The sequence below is a fragment of the Oncorhynchus kisutch genome, linkage group LG17, assembly GCF_002021735.2.
Source record: "Oncorhynchus kisutch isolate 150728-3 linkage group LG17, Okis_V2, whole genome shotgun sequence".
Lineage (NCBI taxonomy): Eukaryota > Metazoa > Chordata > Actinopteri > Salmoniformes > Salmonidae > Oncorhynchus > Oncorhynchus kisutch.
In genome coordinates, this window is record NC_034190.2 from 86,393,316 (window position 1) to 86,410,031 (window position 16,716).

A 16,716-nucleotide genomic window follows, 5' to 3' on the forward strand; every position below is an offset into this window, starting at 1 on the left:
ATTATTTTTATTTCTACTTTGCACATTCTTCCATTGCAAAACTACCATTCCAGTGTTTTACTTGCTATATTGTATTTACTTTGCCACCATGGCCTTTTTTGCCTTTACCTCCCTTATCTCACCTCATTTGCTCACATCGTATATAGACTTGTTTATACTGTATTATTGACTGTATGTTTGTTTTACTCCATGTGTAACTCTGTGTCGTTGTATCTGTCGAACTGCTTTGCTTTATCTTGGCCAGGTCGCAATTGTAAATGAGAACTTGTAAATAAATATCTCCAAATGTCCTCACACACATCTCCTCGTCAATAGTAACACTGGTTTCCACCCTCTGTTTGTCTACGGTAGAAAAGGACCTGAAAGCATCATAAATACCATTTACAGACATTTTCCTTTGTGAGGGGGAAAAAAAACATCAGGGTTGCCAATCAAGTTGGTGGTCTTTAAAATATGTCTTACTTGAAGGAAGTGGAAGAAGTCCTGCTTTGGGAGTCGATATTTATCGACCATCTGCTCAAATGATCAACGAATAAATAATTTAGTCTGCCTATTCCTTTTATCAAGGCAGCTTCCAGAAATCCTGATCCAATATGATTTTATTTTACCTTAGGAACAGTGGGTTAACTGGTCTAGGAACAGTGGAACAGTGGGTTAACTGGTCTAGGAACAGTGGAACAGTGGGTTAACTGGTCTAGGAACAGTGGAACAGTGGGTTAACTGGTCTAGGAACAGTGGGTTAACTGGTCTAGGAACAGTGGAACAGTGGGTTAATTGGTCTAGGAACAGTGGGTTAACTGGTCTAGGAACAGTGGGTTAACTGGTCTAGGAACAGTGGGTTAACTGGTCTAGGAACAGTGGGTTAACTGGTCTAGGAACAGTGGGGTTAACTGGTCTAGGAACAGTGGAACAGTGGGTTAACTGGTCTAGGAACAGTGGAACAGTGGGTTAACTGGTCTAGGAACAGTGGGTTAACTGGTCTAGGAACAGTGGGTTAACTGGTCTAGGAACAGTGGGTTAACTGGTCTAGGAACAGTGGGTTAACTGGTCTAGGAACAGTGGGTTAACTGGTCTAGGAACAGTGGAACAGTGGGTTAACTGGTCTAGGAACAGTGGAACAGTGGGTTAACTGGTCTAGGAACAGTGGAACAGTGGGTTAACTGGTCTAGGAACAGTGGGTTAACTGGTCTAGGAACAGTGGGTTAACTGGTCTAGGAACAGTGGGTTAACTGGTCTAGGAACAGTGGGTTAACTGGTCTAGGAACAGTGGGTTAACTGGTCTAGGAACAGTGGGTTAACTGGTCTAGGAAGTGGGTTAACTGGTCTAGGAACAGTGGGTTAACTGGTCTAGGAACAGTGGGTTAACTGGTCTAGGAACAGTGGGTTAACTGGTCTAGGAACAGTGGGTTAACTGGTCTAGGAACAGTGGGTTAACTGGTCTAGGAACAGTGGAACAGTGGGTTAACTGGTCTAGGAACAGTGGGTTAACTGGTCTAGGAACAGTGGAACAGTGGGTTAACTGGTCTAGGAACAGTGGGTTAATTGGTCTAGGAACAGTGGGTTAAGTGGTCTAGGAACAGTGGGTTAAGTGGTCTAGGAACAGTGGGTTAACTGGTCTAGGAACAGTGGGTTAACTGGTCTAGGAACAGTGGGTTAACTGGTCTAGGAACAGTGGAACAGTGGGTTAACTGGTCTAGGAACAGTGGAACAGTGGGTTAACTGGTCTAGGAACAGTGGGTTAACTGGTCTAGGAACAGTGGGTTAATTGGTCTAGGAACAGTGGGTTAACTGGTCTAGGAACAGTGGGTTAACTTAACTGGTCTAGGAACAGTGGGTTAACTGGTCTAGGAACAGTGGGTTAACTGGTCTAGGAACAGTGGGTTAACTGGTCTAGGAACAGTGGGTTAACTGGTCTAGGAACAGTGGGTTAACTGGTCTAGGAACAGTGGAACAGTGGGTTAACTGGTCTAGGAACAGTGGGTTAATTGGTCTAGGAACAGTGGGTTAACTGGTCTAGGAACAGTGGGTTAACTGGTCTAGGAACAGTGGGTTAACTGGTCTAGGAACAGTGGGTTAACTGGTCTAGGAACAGTGGGTTAACTGGTCTAGGAACAGTGGGTTAACTGGTCTAGGAACAGTGGGTTAACTGGTCTAGGAACAGTGGGTTAACTGGTCTAGGAACAGTGGAACAGTGGGTTAACTGGTCTAGGAACAGTGGAACAGTGGGTTAACTGGTCTAGGAACAGTGGGTTAACTGGTCTAGGAACAGTGGGTTAACTGGTCTAGGAACAGTGGGTTAACTGGTCTAGGAACAGTGGGTTAACTGGTCTAGGAACAGTGGAACAGTGGGTTAACTGGTCTAGGAACAGTGGAACAGTGGGTTAACTGGTCTAGGAACAGTGGGTTAACTGGTCTAGGAACAGTGGGTTAACTGGTCTAGGAACAGTGGAACAGTGGGTTAACTGGTCTAGGAACAGTGGGTTAACTGGTCTAGGAACAGTGGAACAGTGGGTTAACTGGTCTAGGAACAGTGGGTTAACTGGTCTAGGAACAGTGGGTTAACTGGTCTAGGAACAGTGGGTTAATTGGTCTAGGAACAGTGGGTTAACTGGTCTAGGAACAGTGGGTTAACTGGTCTAGGAACAGTGGGTTAACTGGTCTAGGAACAGTGGAACAGTGGGTTAACTGGTCTAGGAACAGTGGGTTAACTGGTCTAGGAACAGTGGAACAGTGGGTTAACTGGTCTAGGAACAGTGGAACAGTGGGTTAACTGGTCTAGGAACAGTGGAACAGTGGGTTAACTGGTCTAGGAACAGTGGAACAGTGGGTTAACTGGTCTAGGAACAGTGGGTTAATTGGTCTAGGATCAGTGGGTTAACTGGTCTAGGAACAGTGGGTTAATTGGTCTAGGATCAGTGGGTTAATTGGTCTAGGATCAGTGGGTTAATTGGTCTAGGAACAGTGGGTTAATTGGTCTAGGAACAGTGGGTTAACTGGTCTAGGAACAGTGGGTTAACTGGTCTAGGAACAGTGGGTTAATTGGTCTAGGAACAGTGGAACAGTGGGTTAATTGGTCTAGGAACAGTGGAACAGTGGGTTAACTGGTCTAGGAACAGTGGAACAGTGGGTTAACTGGTCTAGGAACAGTGGAACAGTGGGTTAACTGGTCTAGGAACAGTGGGTTAATTGGTCTAGGAACAGTGGGTTAACTGGTCTAGGAACAGTGGGTTAACTGGTCTAGGAACAGTGGGTTAACTGGTCTAGGAACAGTGGAACAGTGAGTTAGCTGGTCTAGGAACAGTGGGTTAACTGGTCTAGGAACAGTGGGTTAACTGGTCTAGGAACAGTGGGTTAACTGGTCTAAGAACAGTGGAACAGTGGGTTAACTGGTCTAGGAACAGTGGAACAGTGGGTTAACTGGTCTAGGAACAGTGGGTTAACTGGTCTAGGAACAGTGGGTTAACTGGTCTAGGAACAGGGGAACAGTGGGTTAACTGGTCTAGGAACAGTGGGTTAATTGGTCTAGGAACAGTGGGTTAACTGGTCTAGGAACAGTGGAACAGTGGGTTAACTGGTCTAGGAACAGTGGAACAGTGGGTTAATTGGTCTAGGAACAGTGGGTTAACTGGTCTAGGAACAGTGGGTTAACTGGAGTTTGGCTTCAGAGCGAAACACTCCACAGAAACGGCCAACTGCTTTCTTCTGGAAAATGCGAAGTCCAAGATGGACAAAGGGGGTGCTGTTGGGGCTGTGTTTCTGGACCTAAGGAAGGCTTTTGATACTGTTAACCATGAGATTCTCATCACAAAATTGTCCAAGTTCAACTTTTCCCCTGATGCCTTGAGATGGATGAAATCATACCTTGAAGGCAGAACTCAGTGTGTCAGAGTGAGCAATGAGCTGTCGCCCACTCGTAGCTATGATGTGGGCGTGCCCCAAGGGTCAATACTGGGGCCCCTCCTGTTCAGCCTGTACATTAATGATCTGCCTTCTGTCTGTACTGGGTCTGAAGTTCAAATGTATGCAGATGATACAGTGATATATGTGCATGCAAAGAGCAAACAACAAGCTGCACAAGAACTCACTACTGTAATGGTCCAGGTTACAAAGTGGCTCAGTGACTCGTGTTTGCATCTCAATGTGAAAAAAACTGTTTGCATGTTCTTCACAAAGAGGGCAACAGATGCTACTGAGCCAGATGTCTATGTGTCAGGGGAGAAGCTCCAGGTGGTATCCGATTTTAAGTACCTTGGCATCATACTTGATTCCAACCTCTCTTTTAAAAAGCATGTGAAAAAGGTAATTCAAATAACCAAATTCAACCTAGCTAATTTCCGATTTATACGAAATTCTTTGACTACAGAGGTAGCAAAACTGTACTTCAAATCTATGATACTCCCCCACTTAACATACTGCTTGACTAGTTGGGCCCAAGCTTGCTGTACAACATTAAAACCTATTCAGTCTGTCTACAAACAGGCTCTCAAAGTGCTTGATAGGAAGCCCAATAGCCATCATCATTGTCACATCCTTAGAAAGCATGAGCTCTTGAGTTGGGAAAATCTTGTGCAATACACCGACGCATGTCTTGTATTCAAGATCCTCAATGGCCTGGCTCCCCCTCCACTCAATATTTTTGTTAAACAGAAAACCCAGACATATGGCAGCAGATCCACAAGGTCTGCCATGAGAGGTGACTGTATAGTTCCCCTAAGGAAAAGCACCTTTAGTAAATCTGCATTCTCTGTGAGAGCTTCCCATGTCTGGAATACACTTCCATCAGACACACATAACTGCACGACATATCACAAAATGCTTGAAGACATGGCTAAAGGTCAATCAGATTTGTGAACATGGTCCCTAGCTGTGTGTTGCCACTCTCCATGTTGTCTGTTGTCTGTAGCTTGTGAGGTGTGGAAACACTTTGTTGCTTTTATGAATTTTGTCTTGCTGCTTTTTGTTTTATGCTGCTCTGTCTGTATGCTACGTCTTGCTTGTCCTATGTTGCTCTGTCTGTATGCTACGTCTTGCTTGTCCTATGTTGCTCTGTCTGTATGCTACGTCTTGCTTGTCCTATGTTGCTCTGTCTGTATGCTACGTCTTGCTTGTCCTATGTTGCTCTGTCTGTATGCTACGTCTTGCTTGTCCTATGTTGCTCTGTCTGTATGCTACGTCTTGCTTGTCCTATGTTGCTCTGTCTGTATGCTACGTCTTGCTTGTCCTATGTTGCTCTGTCTGTATGCTACGTCTTGCTTGTCCTATGTTGCTCTGTCTGTATGCTACGTCTTGCTTGTCCTATGTTGCTCTGTCTGTATGCTATGTCTTGCTTGTCCTATGTTGCTATGTCTGTATGCTACGTCTTGCTTGTCCTATGTTGCTCTGTCTGTATGCTACGTCTTGCTTGTCCTATGTTGCTATGTCTTGCTTGTTCTATGTTGCTATTGTCTATATTGTAATTGTTTTTAATAACCTGCCCAGGGACTGCGGTTGAAAATTAGCCGGTTGGCTAAAACCGGCACTTTTACTGAAATGTTGATTAATGTGCACTGTCCCTGTAAAAATAAAAATAAACTCAAACTCAGGAACAGTGGGTTAACTGGTCTAGGAACAGTGGGTTAACTGGTCTAGGAACAGTGGGTTAACTGGTCTAGGAACAGTGGGTTAACTGGTCTAGGAACAGTGGGTTAACTGGCCTAGGAACAGTGGGTTAACTGGTCTAGGAACAGTGGGTTAACTGGTCTAGGAACAGTGGGTTAACTGGTCTAGGAACAGTGGAACAGTGGGTTAACTGGTCTAGGAACAGTGGGTTAACTGGTCTAGGAACAGTGGGTTAACTGGTCTAGGAACAGTGGGTTAACTGGTCTAGGAACAGTGGGTTAACTGCCTGTTCAGAGGCAGAACGACAGATTTGTACGGTTACTAGTCCAACGCTCTAACCACTAGGCTACCCTGCCGCCCCAATATCTGGGTTGTTAATAAATGTGGTATAGAGCAGAGTTTAGTTTGGACTTTGGGTCTCTCATTTTATAAAATAAATAAAGCACAATCCACTTGTATTTGTTTATTTATTCATTTGAATGAATGAATTTGTTATTTAGAGGGAATCAGTAATCATTGATTGGGGTCAGGACAGGAGATCTCGTAGGTCCTCATCATTTCTGTTCAGAGTGGATAATGCCGAGGAACAGGAGACTTTGTGTCGTTTAGTATGACGATGATGACGATGGTCGTTTTGTTTTTGACAAACATAATCTCTCTTAACGTGGTGATGTTGATTTCCTGCCAACAGGACTCTCCAGTGAACAAGTTGCTCTACGCCAGAGAGATCCCCAGATACAAGCAGCTGGTTGAGAGGTGAGACAGACATTCATAATTAGTCAATAGAAAAACTATACATTCAGGCATTATTATAATTCTTACTCAGGAGCTATTGGAGCTGGTTATTGGAGCTGGTTATTGGAGCTGGTTATTGGAGCTGGTTATTGGAGCTGGTTATTGGAGCTGGTTATTGGAGCTGGTTATTGGAGCTGGTTATTGGAGCTGGTTATTGGAGCTGGTTATTGGAGCTAGGTTATTGGAGCTGGTTATTGGAGCTGGTTATTGGAGCTGGTTATTGGAGCTGGTTATTGGAGCTGGTTATTGGAGCTGGTTATTGGAGCTGGTTATTGGAGCTGGTTATTGGAGCTAGGTTATTGGAGCTGGTTATTGGAGCTGGTTATTGGAGCTGGTTATTGGAGCTGGTTATTGGAGCTGGTTATTGGAGCTGGTTATTGGAGCTGGTTATTGGAGCTGGTTATTGGAGCTGGTTATTGGAGCTGGTTATTGGAGCTGGTTATTGGAGCTGGTTATTGGAGCTGGTTATTGGAGCTGGTTATTGGAGCTAGGTTATTGGAGCTAGGTTATTGGAGCTGGTTATTGGAGCTGGTTATTGGAGCTGGTTATTGGAGCTGGTTATTGGAGCTGGTTATTGGAGCTGGTTATTGGAGCTGGTTATTGGAGCTAGGTTATTGGAGCTGGTTATTGGAGCTAGGTTATTGGAGCTGGTTATTGGAGCTGGTTATTGGAGCTGGTTATTGGAGCTGGTTATTGGAGCTAGGTTATTGGAGCTGGTTATTGGAGCTGGTTATTGGAGCTAGGTTATTGGAGCTGGTTATTGGAGCTAGGTTATTGGAGCTGGTTATTGGAGCTGGTTATTGGAGCTGGTTATTGGAGCTGGTTATTGGAGCTAGGTTATTGGAGCTGGTTATTGGAGCTAGGTTATGGGAGCTGGTTATTGGAGCTAGGTTATGGGAGCTGGTTATTGGAGCTGGTTATTGGAGCTAGGTTATTGGAGCTGGTTATTGGAGCTGGTTATTGGAACTGGTTATTGGAGCTGGTTATTGGAGCTAGGTTATTGGAGCTGGTTATTGGGAGCTGGTTATTGGAGCTGGTTATGGAGGGAATTCAAATGTGTGTTCTGTGGGTGTTGTTCCAGGTATTCAAATGTGTGTTCTGTGGGTGTTGTTCCAGGTATTACAGTGTTCTGTGGGTATTGTTCCAGGTATTACAGTGGGTGTTGTTCCAGGTATTACAGTGTTCTGTGGGTGTTGTTCCAGGTATTACAGAGTGTTCTGTGGGTGTTGTTCCAGGTATTACAGTGTTCTGTGGGTATTGTTCCAGGTATTACAGTGGGTATTGTTCCAGGTATTACAGTGTTCTGCGGGTATTGTTCCAGGTATTACAGTGTTCTGTGGGTGTTGTTCCAGGTATTACAGTGTGTTCTGTGGGTGTTGTTCCAGGTATTACAGTGTTCTGTGGGTGTTGTTCCAGGTATTACAGAGTGTTCTGTGGGTGTTGTTCCAGGTATTACAGTGTGTTCTGTGGGTGTTGTTCCAGGTATTACAGTGTTCTGTGGGTGTTGTTCCAGGTATTACAGAGTGTTCTGTGGGTATTGTTCCAGGTATTACAGTGTTCTGTGGGTGTTGTTCCAGGTATTACAGAGAGTTCTGTGGGTATTGTTCCAGGTATTACAGTGTTCTGCGGGTATTGTTTCAGGTATTACAGTGTTCTGCGGGTATTGTTCCAGGTATTACAGTGTTCTGTGGGTGTTGTTCCAGGTATTACAGTGTGTTCTGCGGGTATTGTTCCAGGTATTACAGTGGGTATTGTTTCAGGTATTACAGTGTTCTGCGGGTATTGTTTCAGGTATTACAGTGACATCCACAGTGCAGCATCTGGCTGTTACCAAGAGATGAACTCTACTCTAACGGAGCTGTCTGGGGTGAGTGGAGATTTAAACCCTCTCCTCTACCCTCTCTACCCTCGTCCTCTCCTCTCCTCTACCCTCGTCCTCTCCTCTCCTCTACCCTCATCCTCTCCTCTCCTCTACCCTCCTCCCTCGTCCTCTCCTCTACCCTCCTCCCTCGTCATCTACCCTCGTCCTCTACCCTCGTCCTCTCCTCTACCCTCATCCTCTCCTCTACCCTCTCTACCCTCCTCCCTCGTCCTCTCCTCTACCCTCCTCCCTCGTCCTCTCCTCTACCCTCCTCCCTCGTCCTCTCCTCTACCCTCCTCCCTCGTCCTCTCCTCTACCCTCGTCCTCTCCTCTACCCTCCTCCCTCGTCCTCTCCTCTACCCTCCTCCCTCGTCCTCTCCTCTCCTCTACCCTCCTCATTCGTCCTCTTCTCTACCCTCTCTACCCTCCTCCCTCGTCCTCTCCTCTCCTCTACCCTCCTCCTCTCGTCTCCTCTACCCTCCTCCCTCGTCGTCTCCTCTACCCTCCTCCCTCGTCCTCTCCTCTACCCTCCTCCCTCGTCCTCTCCTCTACCCCTCTCCCTCGTCCTCTCCTCTACCCTCCTCCCTCGTCCTCTCCTCTCCTCTGCCCTCCTCCCTCGTCCTCTCCTCTACCGTCCACTCTACTCAACCCAGCTCTACTCTACTCTGAGATTATTATGGAGTCATGTTGTTGTAATGTACAGTACTGGTAACCAGTAGATTGTAACATTGTGTTTCCATGTTTGACTTTTCAGAGTTTTGGATCAGACATGAACAGTCTGGTGGCTCTGCTTGAGTTGTATAAGTACATCAACAAATACTACGACCAGGTATATACACACAGACACACAGAGAACACACACACCACACATACACACCACACATACACACACACACACCACACAAACAACACACACCACACATACACACAGAACACACACACCACACAAACAACACACCACACAGTCCTTTATAAGTACTGATGCTGTCTGTAGGTCATCGTGTCTCTACTGTACTATCTGATAGTGAATGCTGTCTGTCTAGGTCATCGTGTCTCTACTGTACTATCTGATAGTGAATGCTGTCTGTCTGTAGATCATCATGTCTCTACTGTACTATCTGATAGTGAATGCTGTCTGTCTGTAGATCATCACGTCTCTACTGTACTATCTGATAGTGAATGCTGTCTGTAGGTCATCGTGTTTCTACTGTACTATCTGATAGTGAATGCTGTCTGTCTGTAGGTCATCATGTCTCTACTGTACTATCTGATAGTGAATGCTGTCTGTCTGTAGGTCATCATCTCTCTACTGTACTATCTGATAGTGAATGCTGTCTGTAGGTCATCATCTCTCTACTGTACTATCTGATAGTGAATGCTGTCTGTAGGTCATCATCTCTCTACTGTACTATCTGATAGTGAATGCTGTCTGTCTGTAGGTCATCTCTCTACTGTACTATCTGATAGTGAATGCTGTCTGTAGGTCATCATCTCTCTACTGTACTATCTGATAGTGAATGCTGTCTGTAGGTCATCATCTCTCTACTGTACTATCTGATAGTGAATGCTGTCTGTCTAGGTCATCATCTCTCTACTGTACTATCTGATAGTGAATGCTGTCTGTCTGTAGATCATCACGTCTCTACTGTAATCTACTGTACTATCTGATAGTGAATGCTGTCTGTCTAGGTCATCGTGTCTCTACTGTACTATCTGATAGTGAATGCTGTCTGTAGGTCATCATCTCTCTACTGTACTATCTGATAGTGAATGCTGTCTGTAGGTCATCATCTCTCTACTGTACTATCTGATAGTGAATGCTGTCTGTAGGTCATCATCTCTCTACTGTACTATCTGATAGTGAATGCTGTCTGTCTGTAGATCATCACGTCTCTACTGTAATCTACTGTACTATCTGATAGTGAATGCTGTCTGTCTAGGTCATCGTGTCTCTACTGTACTATCTGATAGTGAATGCTGTCTGTAGGTCATCATCTCTCTACTGTACTATCTGATAGTGAATGCTGTCTGTCTGTAGGTCATCATCTCTCTACTGTACTATCTGATAGTGAATGCTGTCTGTCTGTAGATCATCACGTCTCTACTGTAATCTACTGTACTATCTGATAGTGAATGCTGTCTGTCTAGGTCATCGTGTCTCTACTGTACTATCTGATAGTGAATGCTGTCTGTAGGTCATCATCTCTCTACTGTACTATCTGATAGTGAATGCTGTCTGTAGGTCATCATCTCTCTACTGTACTATCTGATAGTGAATGCTGTCTGTCTGTAGATCATCATGTCTCTACTGTAATCTACTGTACTATCTGATAGTGAATGCTGTCTGTCTAGGTCATCGTGTCTCTACTGTACTATCTGATAGTGAATGCTGTCTGTAGCTCATCATCTCTCTACTGTACTATCTGATAGTGAACGCTGTCTGTAGGTCATCATCTCTCTACTGTACTATCTGATAGTGAATGCTGTCTGTAGGTCATCATCTCTACTGTACTATCTGATAGTGAATGCTGTCTGTCTGTAGATCATCATGTCTCTACTGTAATCTACTGTACTATCTGATAGTGAATGCTGTCTGTCTAGGTCATCGTGTCTCTACTGTACTATATGATAGTGAATGCTGTCTGTAGGTCATCATCTCTCTACTGTACTATCTGATAGTGAATGCTGTCTGTAGGTCATCTCTCTACTGTACTATCTGATAGTGAATGCTGTCTGTAGGTCATTGTGTCTCTACTGTACTATCTGATAGTGAATGCTGTCTGTCTGTAGGTCATCGTGTCTCTACTGTACTATCTGATAGTGAATGCTGTCTGTCTGTAGGTCATCGTGTCTCTACTGTACTATCTGATAGTGAATGCTGTCTGTCTGTAGGTCATCGTGTCTCTACTGTACTATCTGATAGTGAATGCTGTCTGTCTGTAGGTCATCGTGTCTCTACTGTACTATCTGATAGTGAATGCTGTCTGTAGGTCATCATCTCTCTACTGTACTATCTGATAGTGAATGCTGTCTGTAGGTCATCATCTCTCTACTGTACTATCTGATAGTGAATGCTGTCTGTAGGTCATCATCTCTCTACTGTACTATCTGATAGTGAATGCTGTCTGTCTGTAGATCATCACGTCTCTACTGTAATCTACTGTACTATCTGATAGTGAATGCTGTCTGTCTAGGTCATCGTGTCTCTACTGTACTATCTGATAGTGAATGCTGTCTGTAGGTCATCATCTCTCTACTGTACTATCTGATAGTGAATGCTGTCTGTCTGTAGGTCATCATCTCTCTACTGTACTATCTGATAGTGAATGCTGTCTGTCTGTAGATCATCACGTCTCTACTGTAATCTACTGTACTATCTGATAGTGAATGCTGTCTGTCTAGGTCATCGTGTCTCTACTGTACTATCTGATAGTGAATGCTGTCTGTAGGTCATCATCTCTCTACTGTACTATCTGATAGTGAATGCTGTCTGTAGGTCATCATCTCTCTACTGTACTATCTGATAGTGAATGCTGTCTGTCTGTAGATCATCATGTCTCTACTGTAATCTACTGTACTATCTGATAGTGAATGCTGTCTGTCTAGGTCATCGTGTCTCTACTGTACTATCTGATAGTGAATGCTGTCTGTAGGTCATCATCTCTCTACTGTACTATCTGATAGTGAATGCTGTCTGTAGGTCATCATCTCTCTACTGTACTATCTGATAGTGAATGCTGTCTGTAGGTCATCATCTCTCTACTGTACTATCTGATAGTGAATGCTGTCTGTCTGTAGATCATCATGTCTCTACTGTAATCTACTGTACTATCTGATAGTGAATGCTGTCTGTCTAGGTCATCGTGTCTCTACTGTACTATCTGATAGTGAATGCTGTCTGTAGGTCATCATCTCTCTACTGTACTATCTGATAGTGAATGCTGTCTGTAGGTCATCGTGTCTCTACTGTACTATCTGATAGTGAATGCTGTCTGTCTGTAGGTCATCGTGTCTCTACTGTACTATCTGATAGTGAATGCTGTCTGTCTGTAGGTCATCGTGTCTCTACTGTACTATCTGATAGTGAATGCTGTCTGTCTGTAGGTCATCGTGTCTCTACTGTACTATCTGATAGTGAATGCTGTCTGTCTGTAGGTCATCGTGTCTCTACTGTACTATCTGATAGTGAATGCTGTCTGTAGGTCATCATCTCTCTACTGTACTATCTGATAGTGAATGCTGTCTGTAGGTCATCATCTCTCTACTGTACTATCTGATAGTGAATGCTGTCTGTAGGTCATCATCTCTCTACTGTACTATCTGATAGTGAATGCTGTCTGTCTGTAGATCATCACGTCTCTACTGTAATCTACTGTACTATCTGATAGTGAATGCTGTCTGTCTAGGTCATCGTGTCTCTACTGTACTATCTGATAGTGAATGCTGTCTGTAGGTCATCATCTCTCTACTGTACTATCTGATAGTGAATGCTGTCTGTAGGTCATCATCTCTCTACTGTACTATCTGATAGTGAATGCTGTCTGTCTGTAGGTCATCACGTCTCTACTGTACTATCTGATAGTGAATGCTGTCTGTAGGTCATCATCTCTCTACTGTACTATCTGATAGTGAATGCTGTCTGTAGGTCATCATCTCTCTACTGTACTATCTGATAGTGAATGCTGTCTGTAGGTCATCATCTCTCTACTGTACTATCTGATAGTGAATGCTGTCTGTCTAGGTCATCATCTCTCTACTGTACTATCTGATAGTGAATGCTGTCTGTCTGTAGATCATCACGTCTACTGTAATCTACTGTACTATCTGATAGTGAATGCTGTCTGTCTAGGTCATCGTGTCTCTACTGTACTATCTGATAGTGAATGCTGTCTGTAGGTCATCATCTCTCTACTGTACTATCTGATAGTGAATGCTGTCTGTAGGTCATCATCTCTCTACTGTACTATCTGATAGTGAATGCTGTCTGTCTGTAGATCATCATGTCTCTACTGTAATCTACTGTACTATCTGATAGTGAATGCTGTCTGTCTGTAGGTCATCGTGTCTCTACTGTACTATCTGATAGTGAATGCTGTCTGTCTGTAGGTCATCGTGTCTCTACTGTACTATCTGATAGTGAATGCTGTCTGTCTGTAGGTCATCGTGTCTCTACTGTACTATCTGATAGTGAATGCTGTCTGTCTGTAGGTCATCGTGTCTCTACTGTACTATCTGATAGTGAATGCTGTCTGTCTGTAGGTCATCGTGTCTCTACTGTAATCTACTGTACTATCTGATAGTGAATGCTGTCTGTCTAGGTCATCGTGTCTCTACTGTACTATCTGATAGTGAATGCTGTCTGTCTGTAGGTCATCGTGTCTCTACTGTAATCTACTGTACTATCTGATAGTGAATACTGTCTGTCTGTAGGTCATCGTGTCTCTACTGTACTATCTGATAGTGAATGCTGTCTGTAGGTCATCATCTCTCTACTGTACTATCTGATAGTGAATGCTGTCTGTCTAGGTCATCATCTCTCTACTGTACTATCTGATAGTGAATGCTGTCTGTCTGTAGATCATCACGTCTCTACTGTAATCTACTGTACTATCTGATAGTGAATGCTGTCTGTCTAGGTCATCGTGTCTCTACTGTACTATCTGATAGTGAATGCTGTCTGTAGGTCATCATCTCTCTACTGTACTATCTGATAGTGAATGCTGTCTGTCTGTAGATCATCATGTCTCTACTGTAATCTACTGTACTATCTGATAGTGAATGCTGTCTGTCTAGGTCATCGTGTCTCTACTGTACTATCTGATAGTGAATGCTGTCTGTCTGTAGGTCATCGTGTCTCTACTGTACTATCTGATAGTGAATGCTGTCTGTCTGTAGGTCATCGTGTCTCTACTGTACTATCTGATAGTGAATGCTGTCTGTCTGTAGGTCATCGTGTCTCTACTGTACTATCTGATAGTGAATGCTGTCTGTCTGTAGGTCATCGTGTCTCTACTGTACTATCTGATAGTGAATGCTGTCTGTCTGTAGGTCATCGTGTCTCTACTGTACTATCTGATAGTGAATGCTGTCTGTCTGTAGGTCATCATCTCTCTACTGTACTATCTGATAGTGTATGCTGTCTGTCTGTAGGTCATCGTGTCTCTACTGTAATCTACTGTACTATCTGATAGTGAATACTGTCTGTCTGTAGGTCATCGTGTCTCTACTGTACTATCTGATAGTGAATGCTGTCTGTCTGTAGGTCATCGTGTCTCTACTGTACTATCTGATAGTGAATGCTGTCTGTCTGTAGATCATCGCGTCTCTGGAGGAGGACGCAGCTGGACAGAAGATGCAGCTGGCCTATCGTCTACAGCAGGTCGCCGCCCTGGTGGAGAACAAGGTCACTGACCTCTAACCTCTCACCTCTGACCTGTGACCTATCGTCTACAGCAGGTCGCCGCCCTGGTGGAGAACAAGGTCACTGACCTCTAACCTGTCACCTCTGACCTGTGACCTATCGTCCCCAGCAGGTCGCTGCCCTGGTGGAGAACAAGGTCACTGACCTCTAACCTGTCACCTCTGACCTGTGACCTATCGTCCCCAGCAGGTCGCTGCCCTAGTGGAGAACCACAGACTGACAGGGCTGCGTTCAGTAAAACAGAACGTTACACCAGATACAGCAGAGAACGCGGAACACTCAGATCCACTTCCTCATGGTTATTTTTTTCCGGGATCGGGGCCCCACTCTTGGTCTGTTTATTGCCCCCGCCCCCGCGGAGGGGGGGGGGTGCCTCAGAGCGAAACATCTCAATGGAAAAATGTATTCTGGTAGGGGCGGAGTTTTCTCTGGCGTTAGATATTATGGAGGAACCAAACCCACGTGAGAAAGGAAACTTACACACTTACACAGATCATTTAAATAAAATGGGCGGAGTAAATTTATCTTATTTATCCCCCATAAATGTTTTATGTTACGTGTGTATGTGTGTGTGTGTGTGTGTGTGTACATGGATCGGAAGTTGCTTCCAGAGGCAGTTTGGAACTCGGTAGTGAGCATTGCAACCGAGGACAGATGATTTTTACACTCTTTGAGCTTCAGCACTTGGTGGTCCCGTTCTGTGAGCTTGTGTGGCCTACCACTTTGTGGCTGTGCCGTTGTTGCTCCTAGACTTTTCCACTTTACAATAAACAGCACTTAACAGTTGACCAGGGGGCAGCTCTAGCAGGGCAGAAATGTGATGAACTGACTTGTTGGAAAGGTGGCATCCTATGACGGTGCCACGTTGAAAGTCACTGAGCTCTTCAGTAAGGCCATTCTACTGCCAATGTTTGTCTATGGAGATTGCATGGCTGTGTGCTCAATGTTATCCACCTATCAGCAACAGGTGTGGCTGAAATATAATCCCCTAATTTGAAGGGGTGTCCACATACTACTGTCTATATATATATATATATATATATATATATGGGTGTAGAGACAGGGTACGTTCCAGGGTGTCTGTATTGCAGTCATGTTGCACAGATGATCACATGTCACACCGCCTATATTAACCCCCTGAGCCGTACAGGTTGACTGCAACATGGACGTTCTGTAACGAGCCCACAGTCTAGTCTTAACAGTCAGGTTGACCACTATAGCCACCGTTGGGGGGCCTCCACCCTGCAGCTCTCCAGACTCTACTGTCTCTACAGATGGACGGTCAAGTTGACCATGTGTTGTCTTTTTTTTTTTAAATTTTAGCAAAACCTTCCTTTGTTAGCAGTAGTTTTAAACATCTTTATCTTTGAATACCAGGAAATATAAGCTCAATTTCTGGCGATGTATTAAAATGTTTGCTTTCTTTAAAACCCCCCCCCCATGTCTTGTTGTTTTGAAGACCATTTTACGATTACACACTGAAGGTTTTAAAGCAGTCTAATCTGTATGTTCTGTGCTATCTAGTAGCTGGCCACTGAACTCAACACAAGCTCTTTACTGCAGAACAGAGACATGTTGTTGTTACACATTTTCACCTTCTCTGTGGGGGTCTGAACCTAGCCTGAGTACCAGTCTGTTACTGCTCTGTGGGGGTCTGAACCTAGCCTGAGTACCAGTCTGTTACTGCTCTGTTGGGGTCTGAACCTAGCCTGAGTACCAGTCTGTTACTGCTCTGTGGGGGTCTGAACCTAGCCTGAGTACCAGTCTGTTACTGCTCTGTGGGGGTCTGACCCTAGCCTGAGTACCAGTCTGTTACTGCTCTGTGGGGGTCTGAACCTAGCCTGAGTACCAGTCTGTTACTGCTCTGTTGGGGTCTGAACCTAGCCTGAGTACCAGTCTGTTACTGCTCTGTGGGGGTCTGAACCTAGCCTGAGTACCAGTCTGTTACTGCTCTGTGGGGGTCTGAACCTAGCCTGAGTACCAGTCTGTTACTGATCTGTGGGGGTCTGAACCTAGCCTGAGTACCAGTCTGTTACTGCTC

General features: G+C 44.6%; 1 protein-coding gene across 1 annotated transcript in view; it reads left to right on the forward strand.

Annotated features, from left to right (window-relative positions):
• Nucleotides 1–16,394, forward strand: part of plxnb3 (plexin B3) — a 204,966-nt gene extending 188,572 nt beyond the window's left edge. The window contains exons 33-36 of the mRNA XM_031793361.1: nt 6,290–6,354; nt 8,185–8,260; nt 9,009–9,083; nt 14,568–16,394. Coding sequence (XP_031649221.1) covers nt 6,290–6,354; nt 8,185–8,260; nt 9,009–9,083; nt 14,568–14,672 — 321 coding nt within the window. The 3' untranslated portion in view covers nt 14,673–16,394. The remainder of the gene's footprint in view (nt 1–6,289; nt 6,355–8,184; nt 8,261–9,008; nt 9,084–14,567) is intronic.
• The last annotated feature ends 322 nt before the right edge of the window (nt 16,395–16,716 follow it).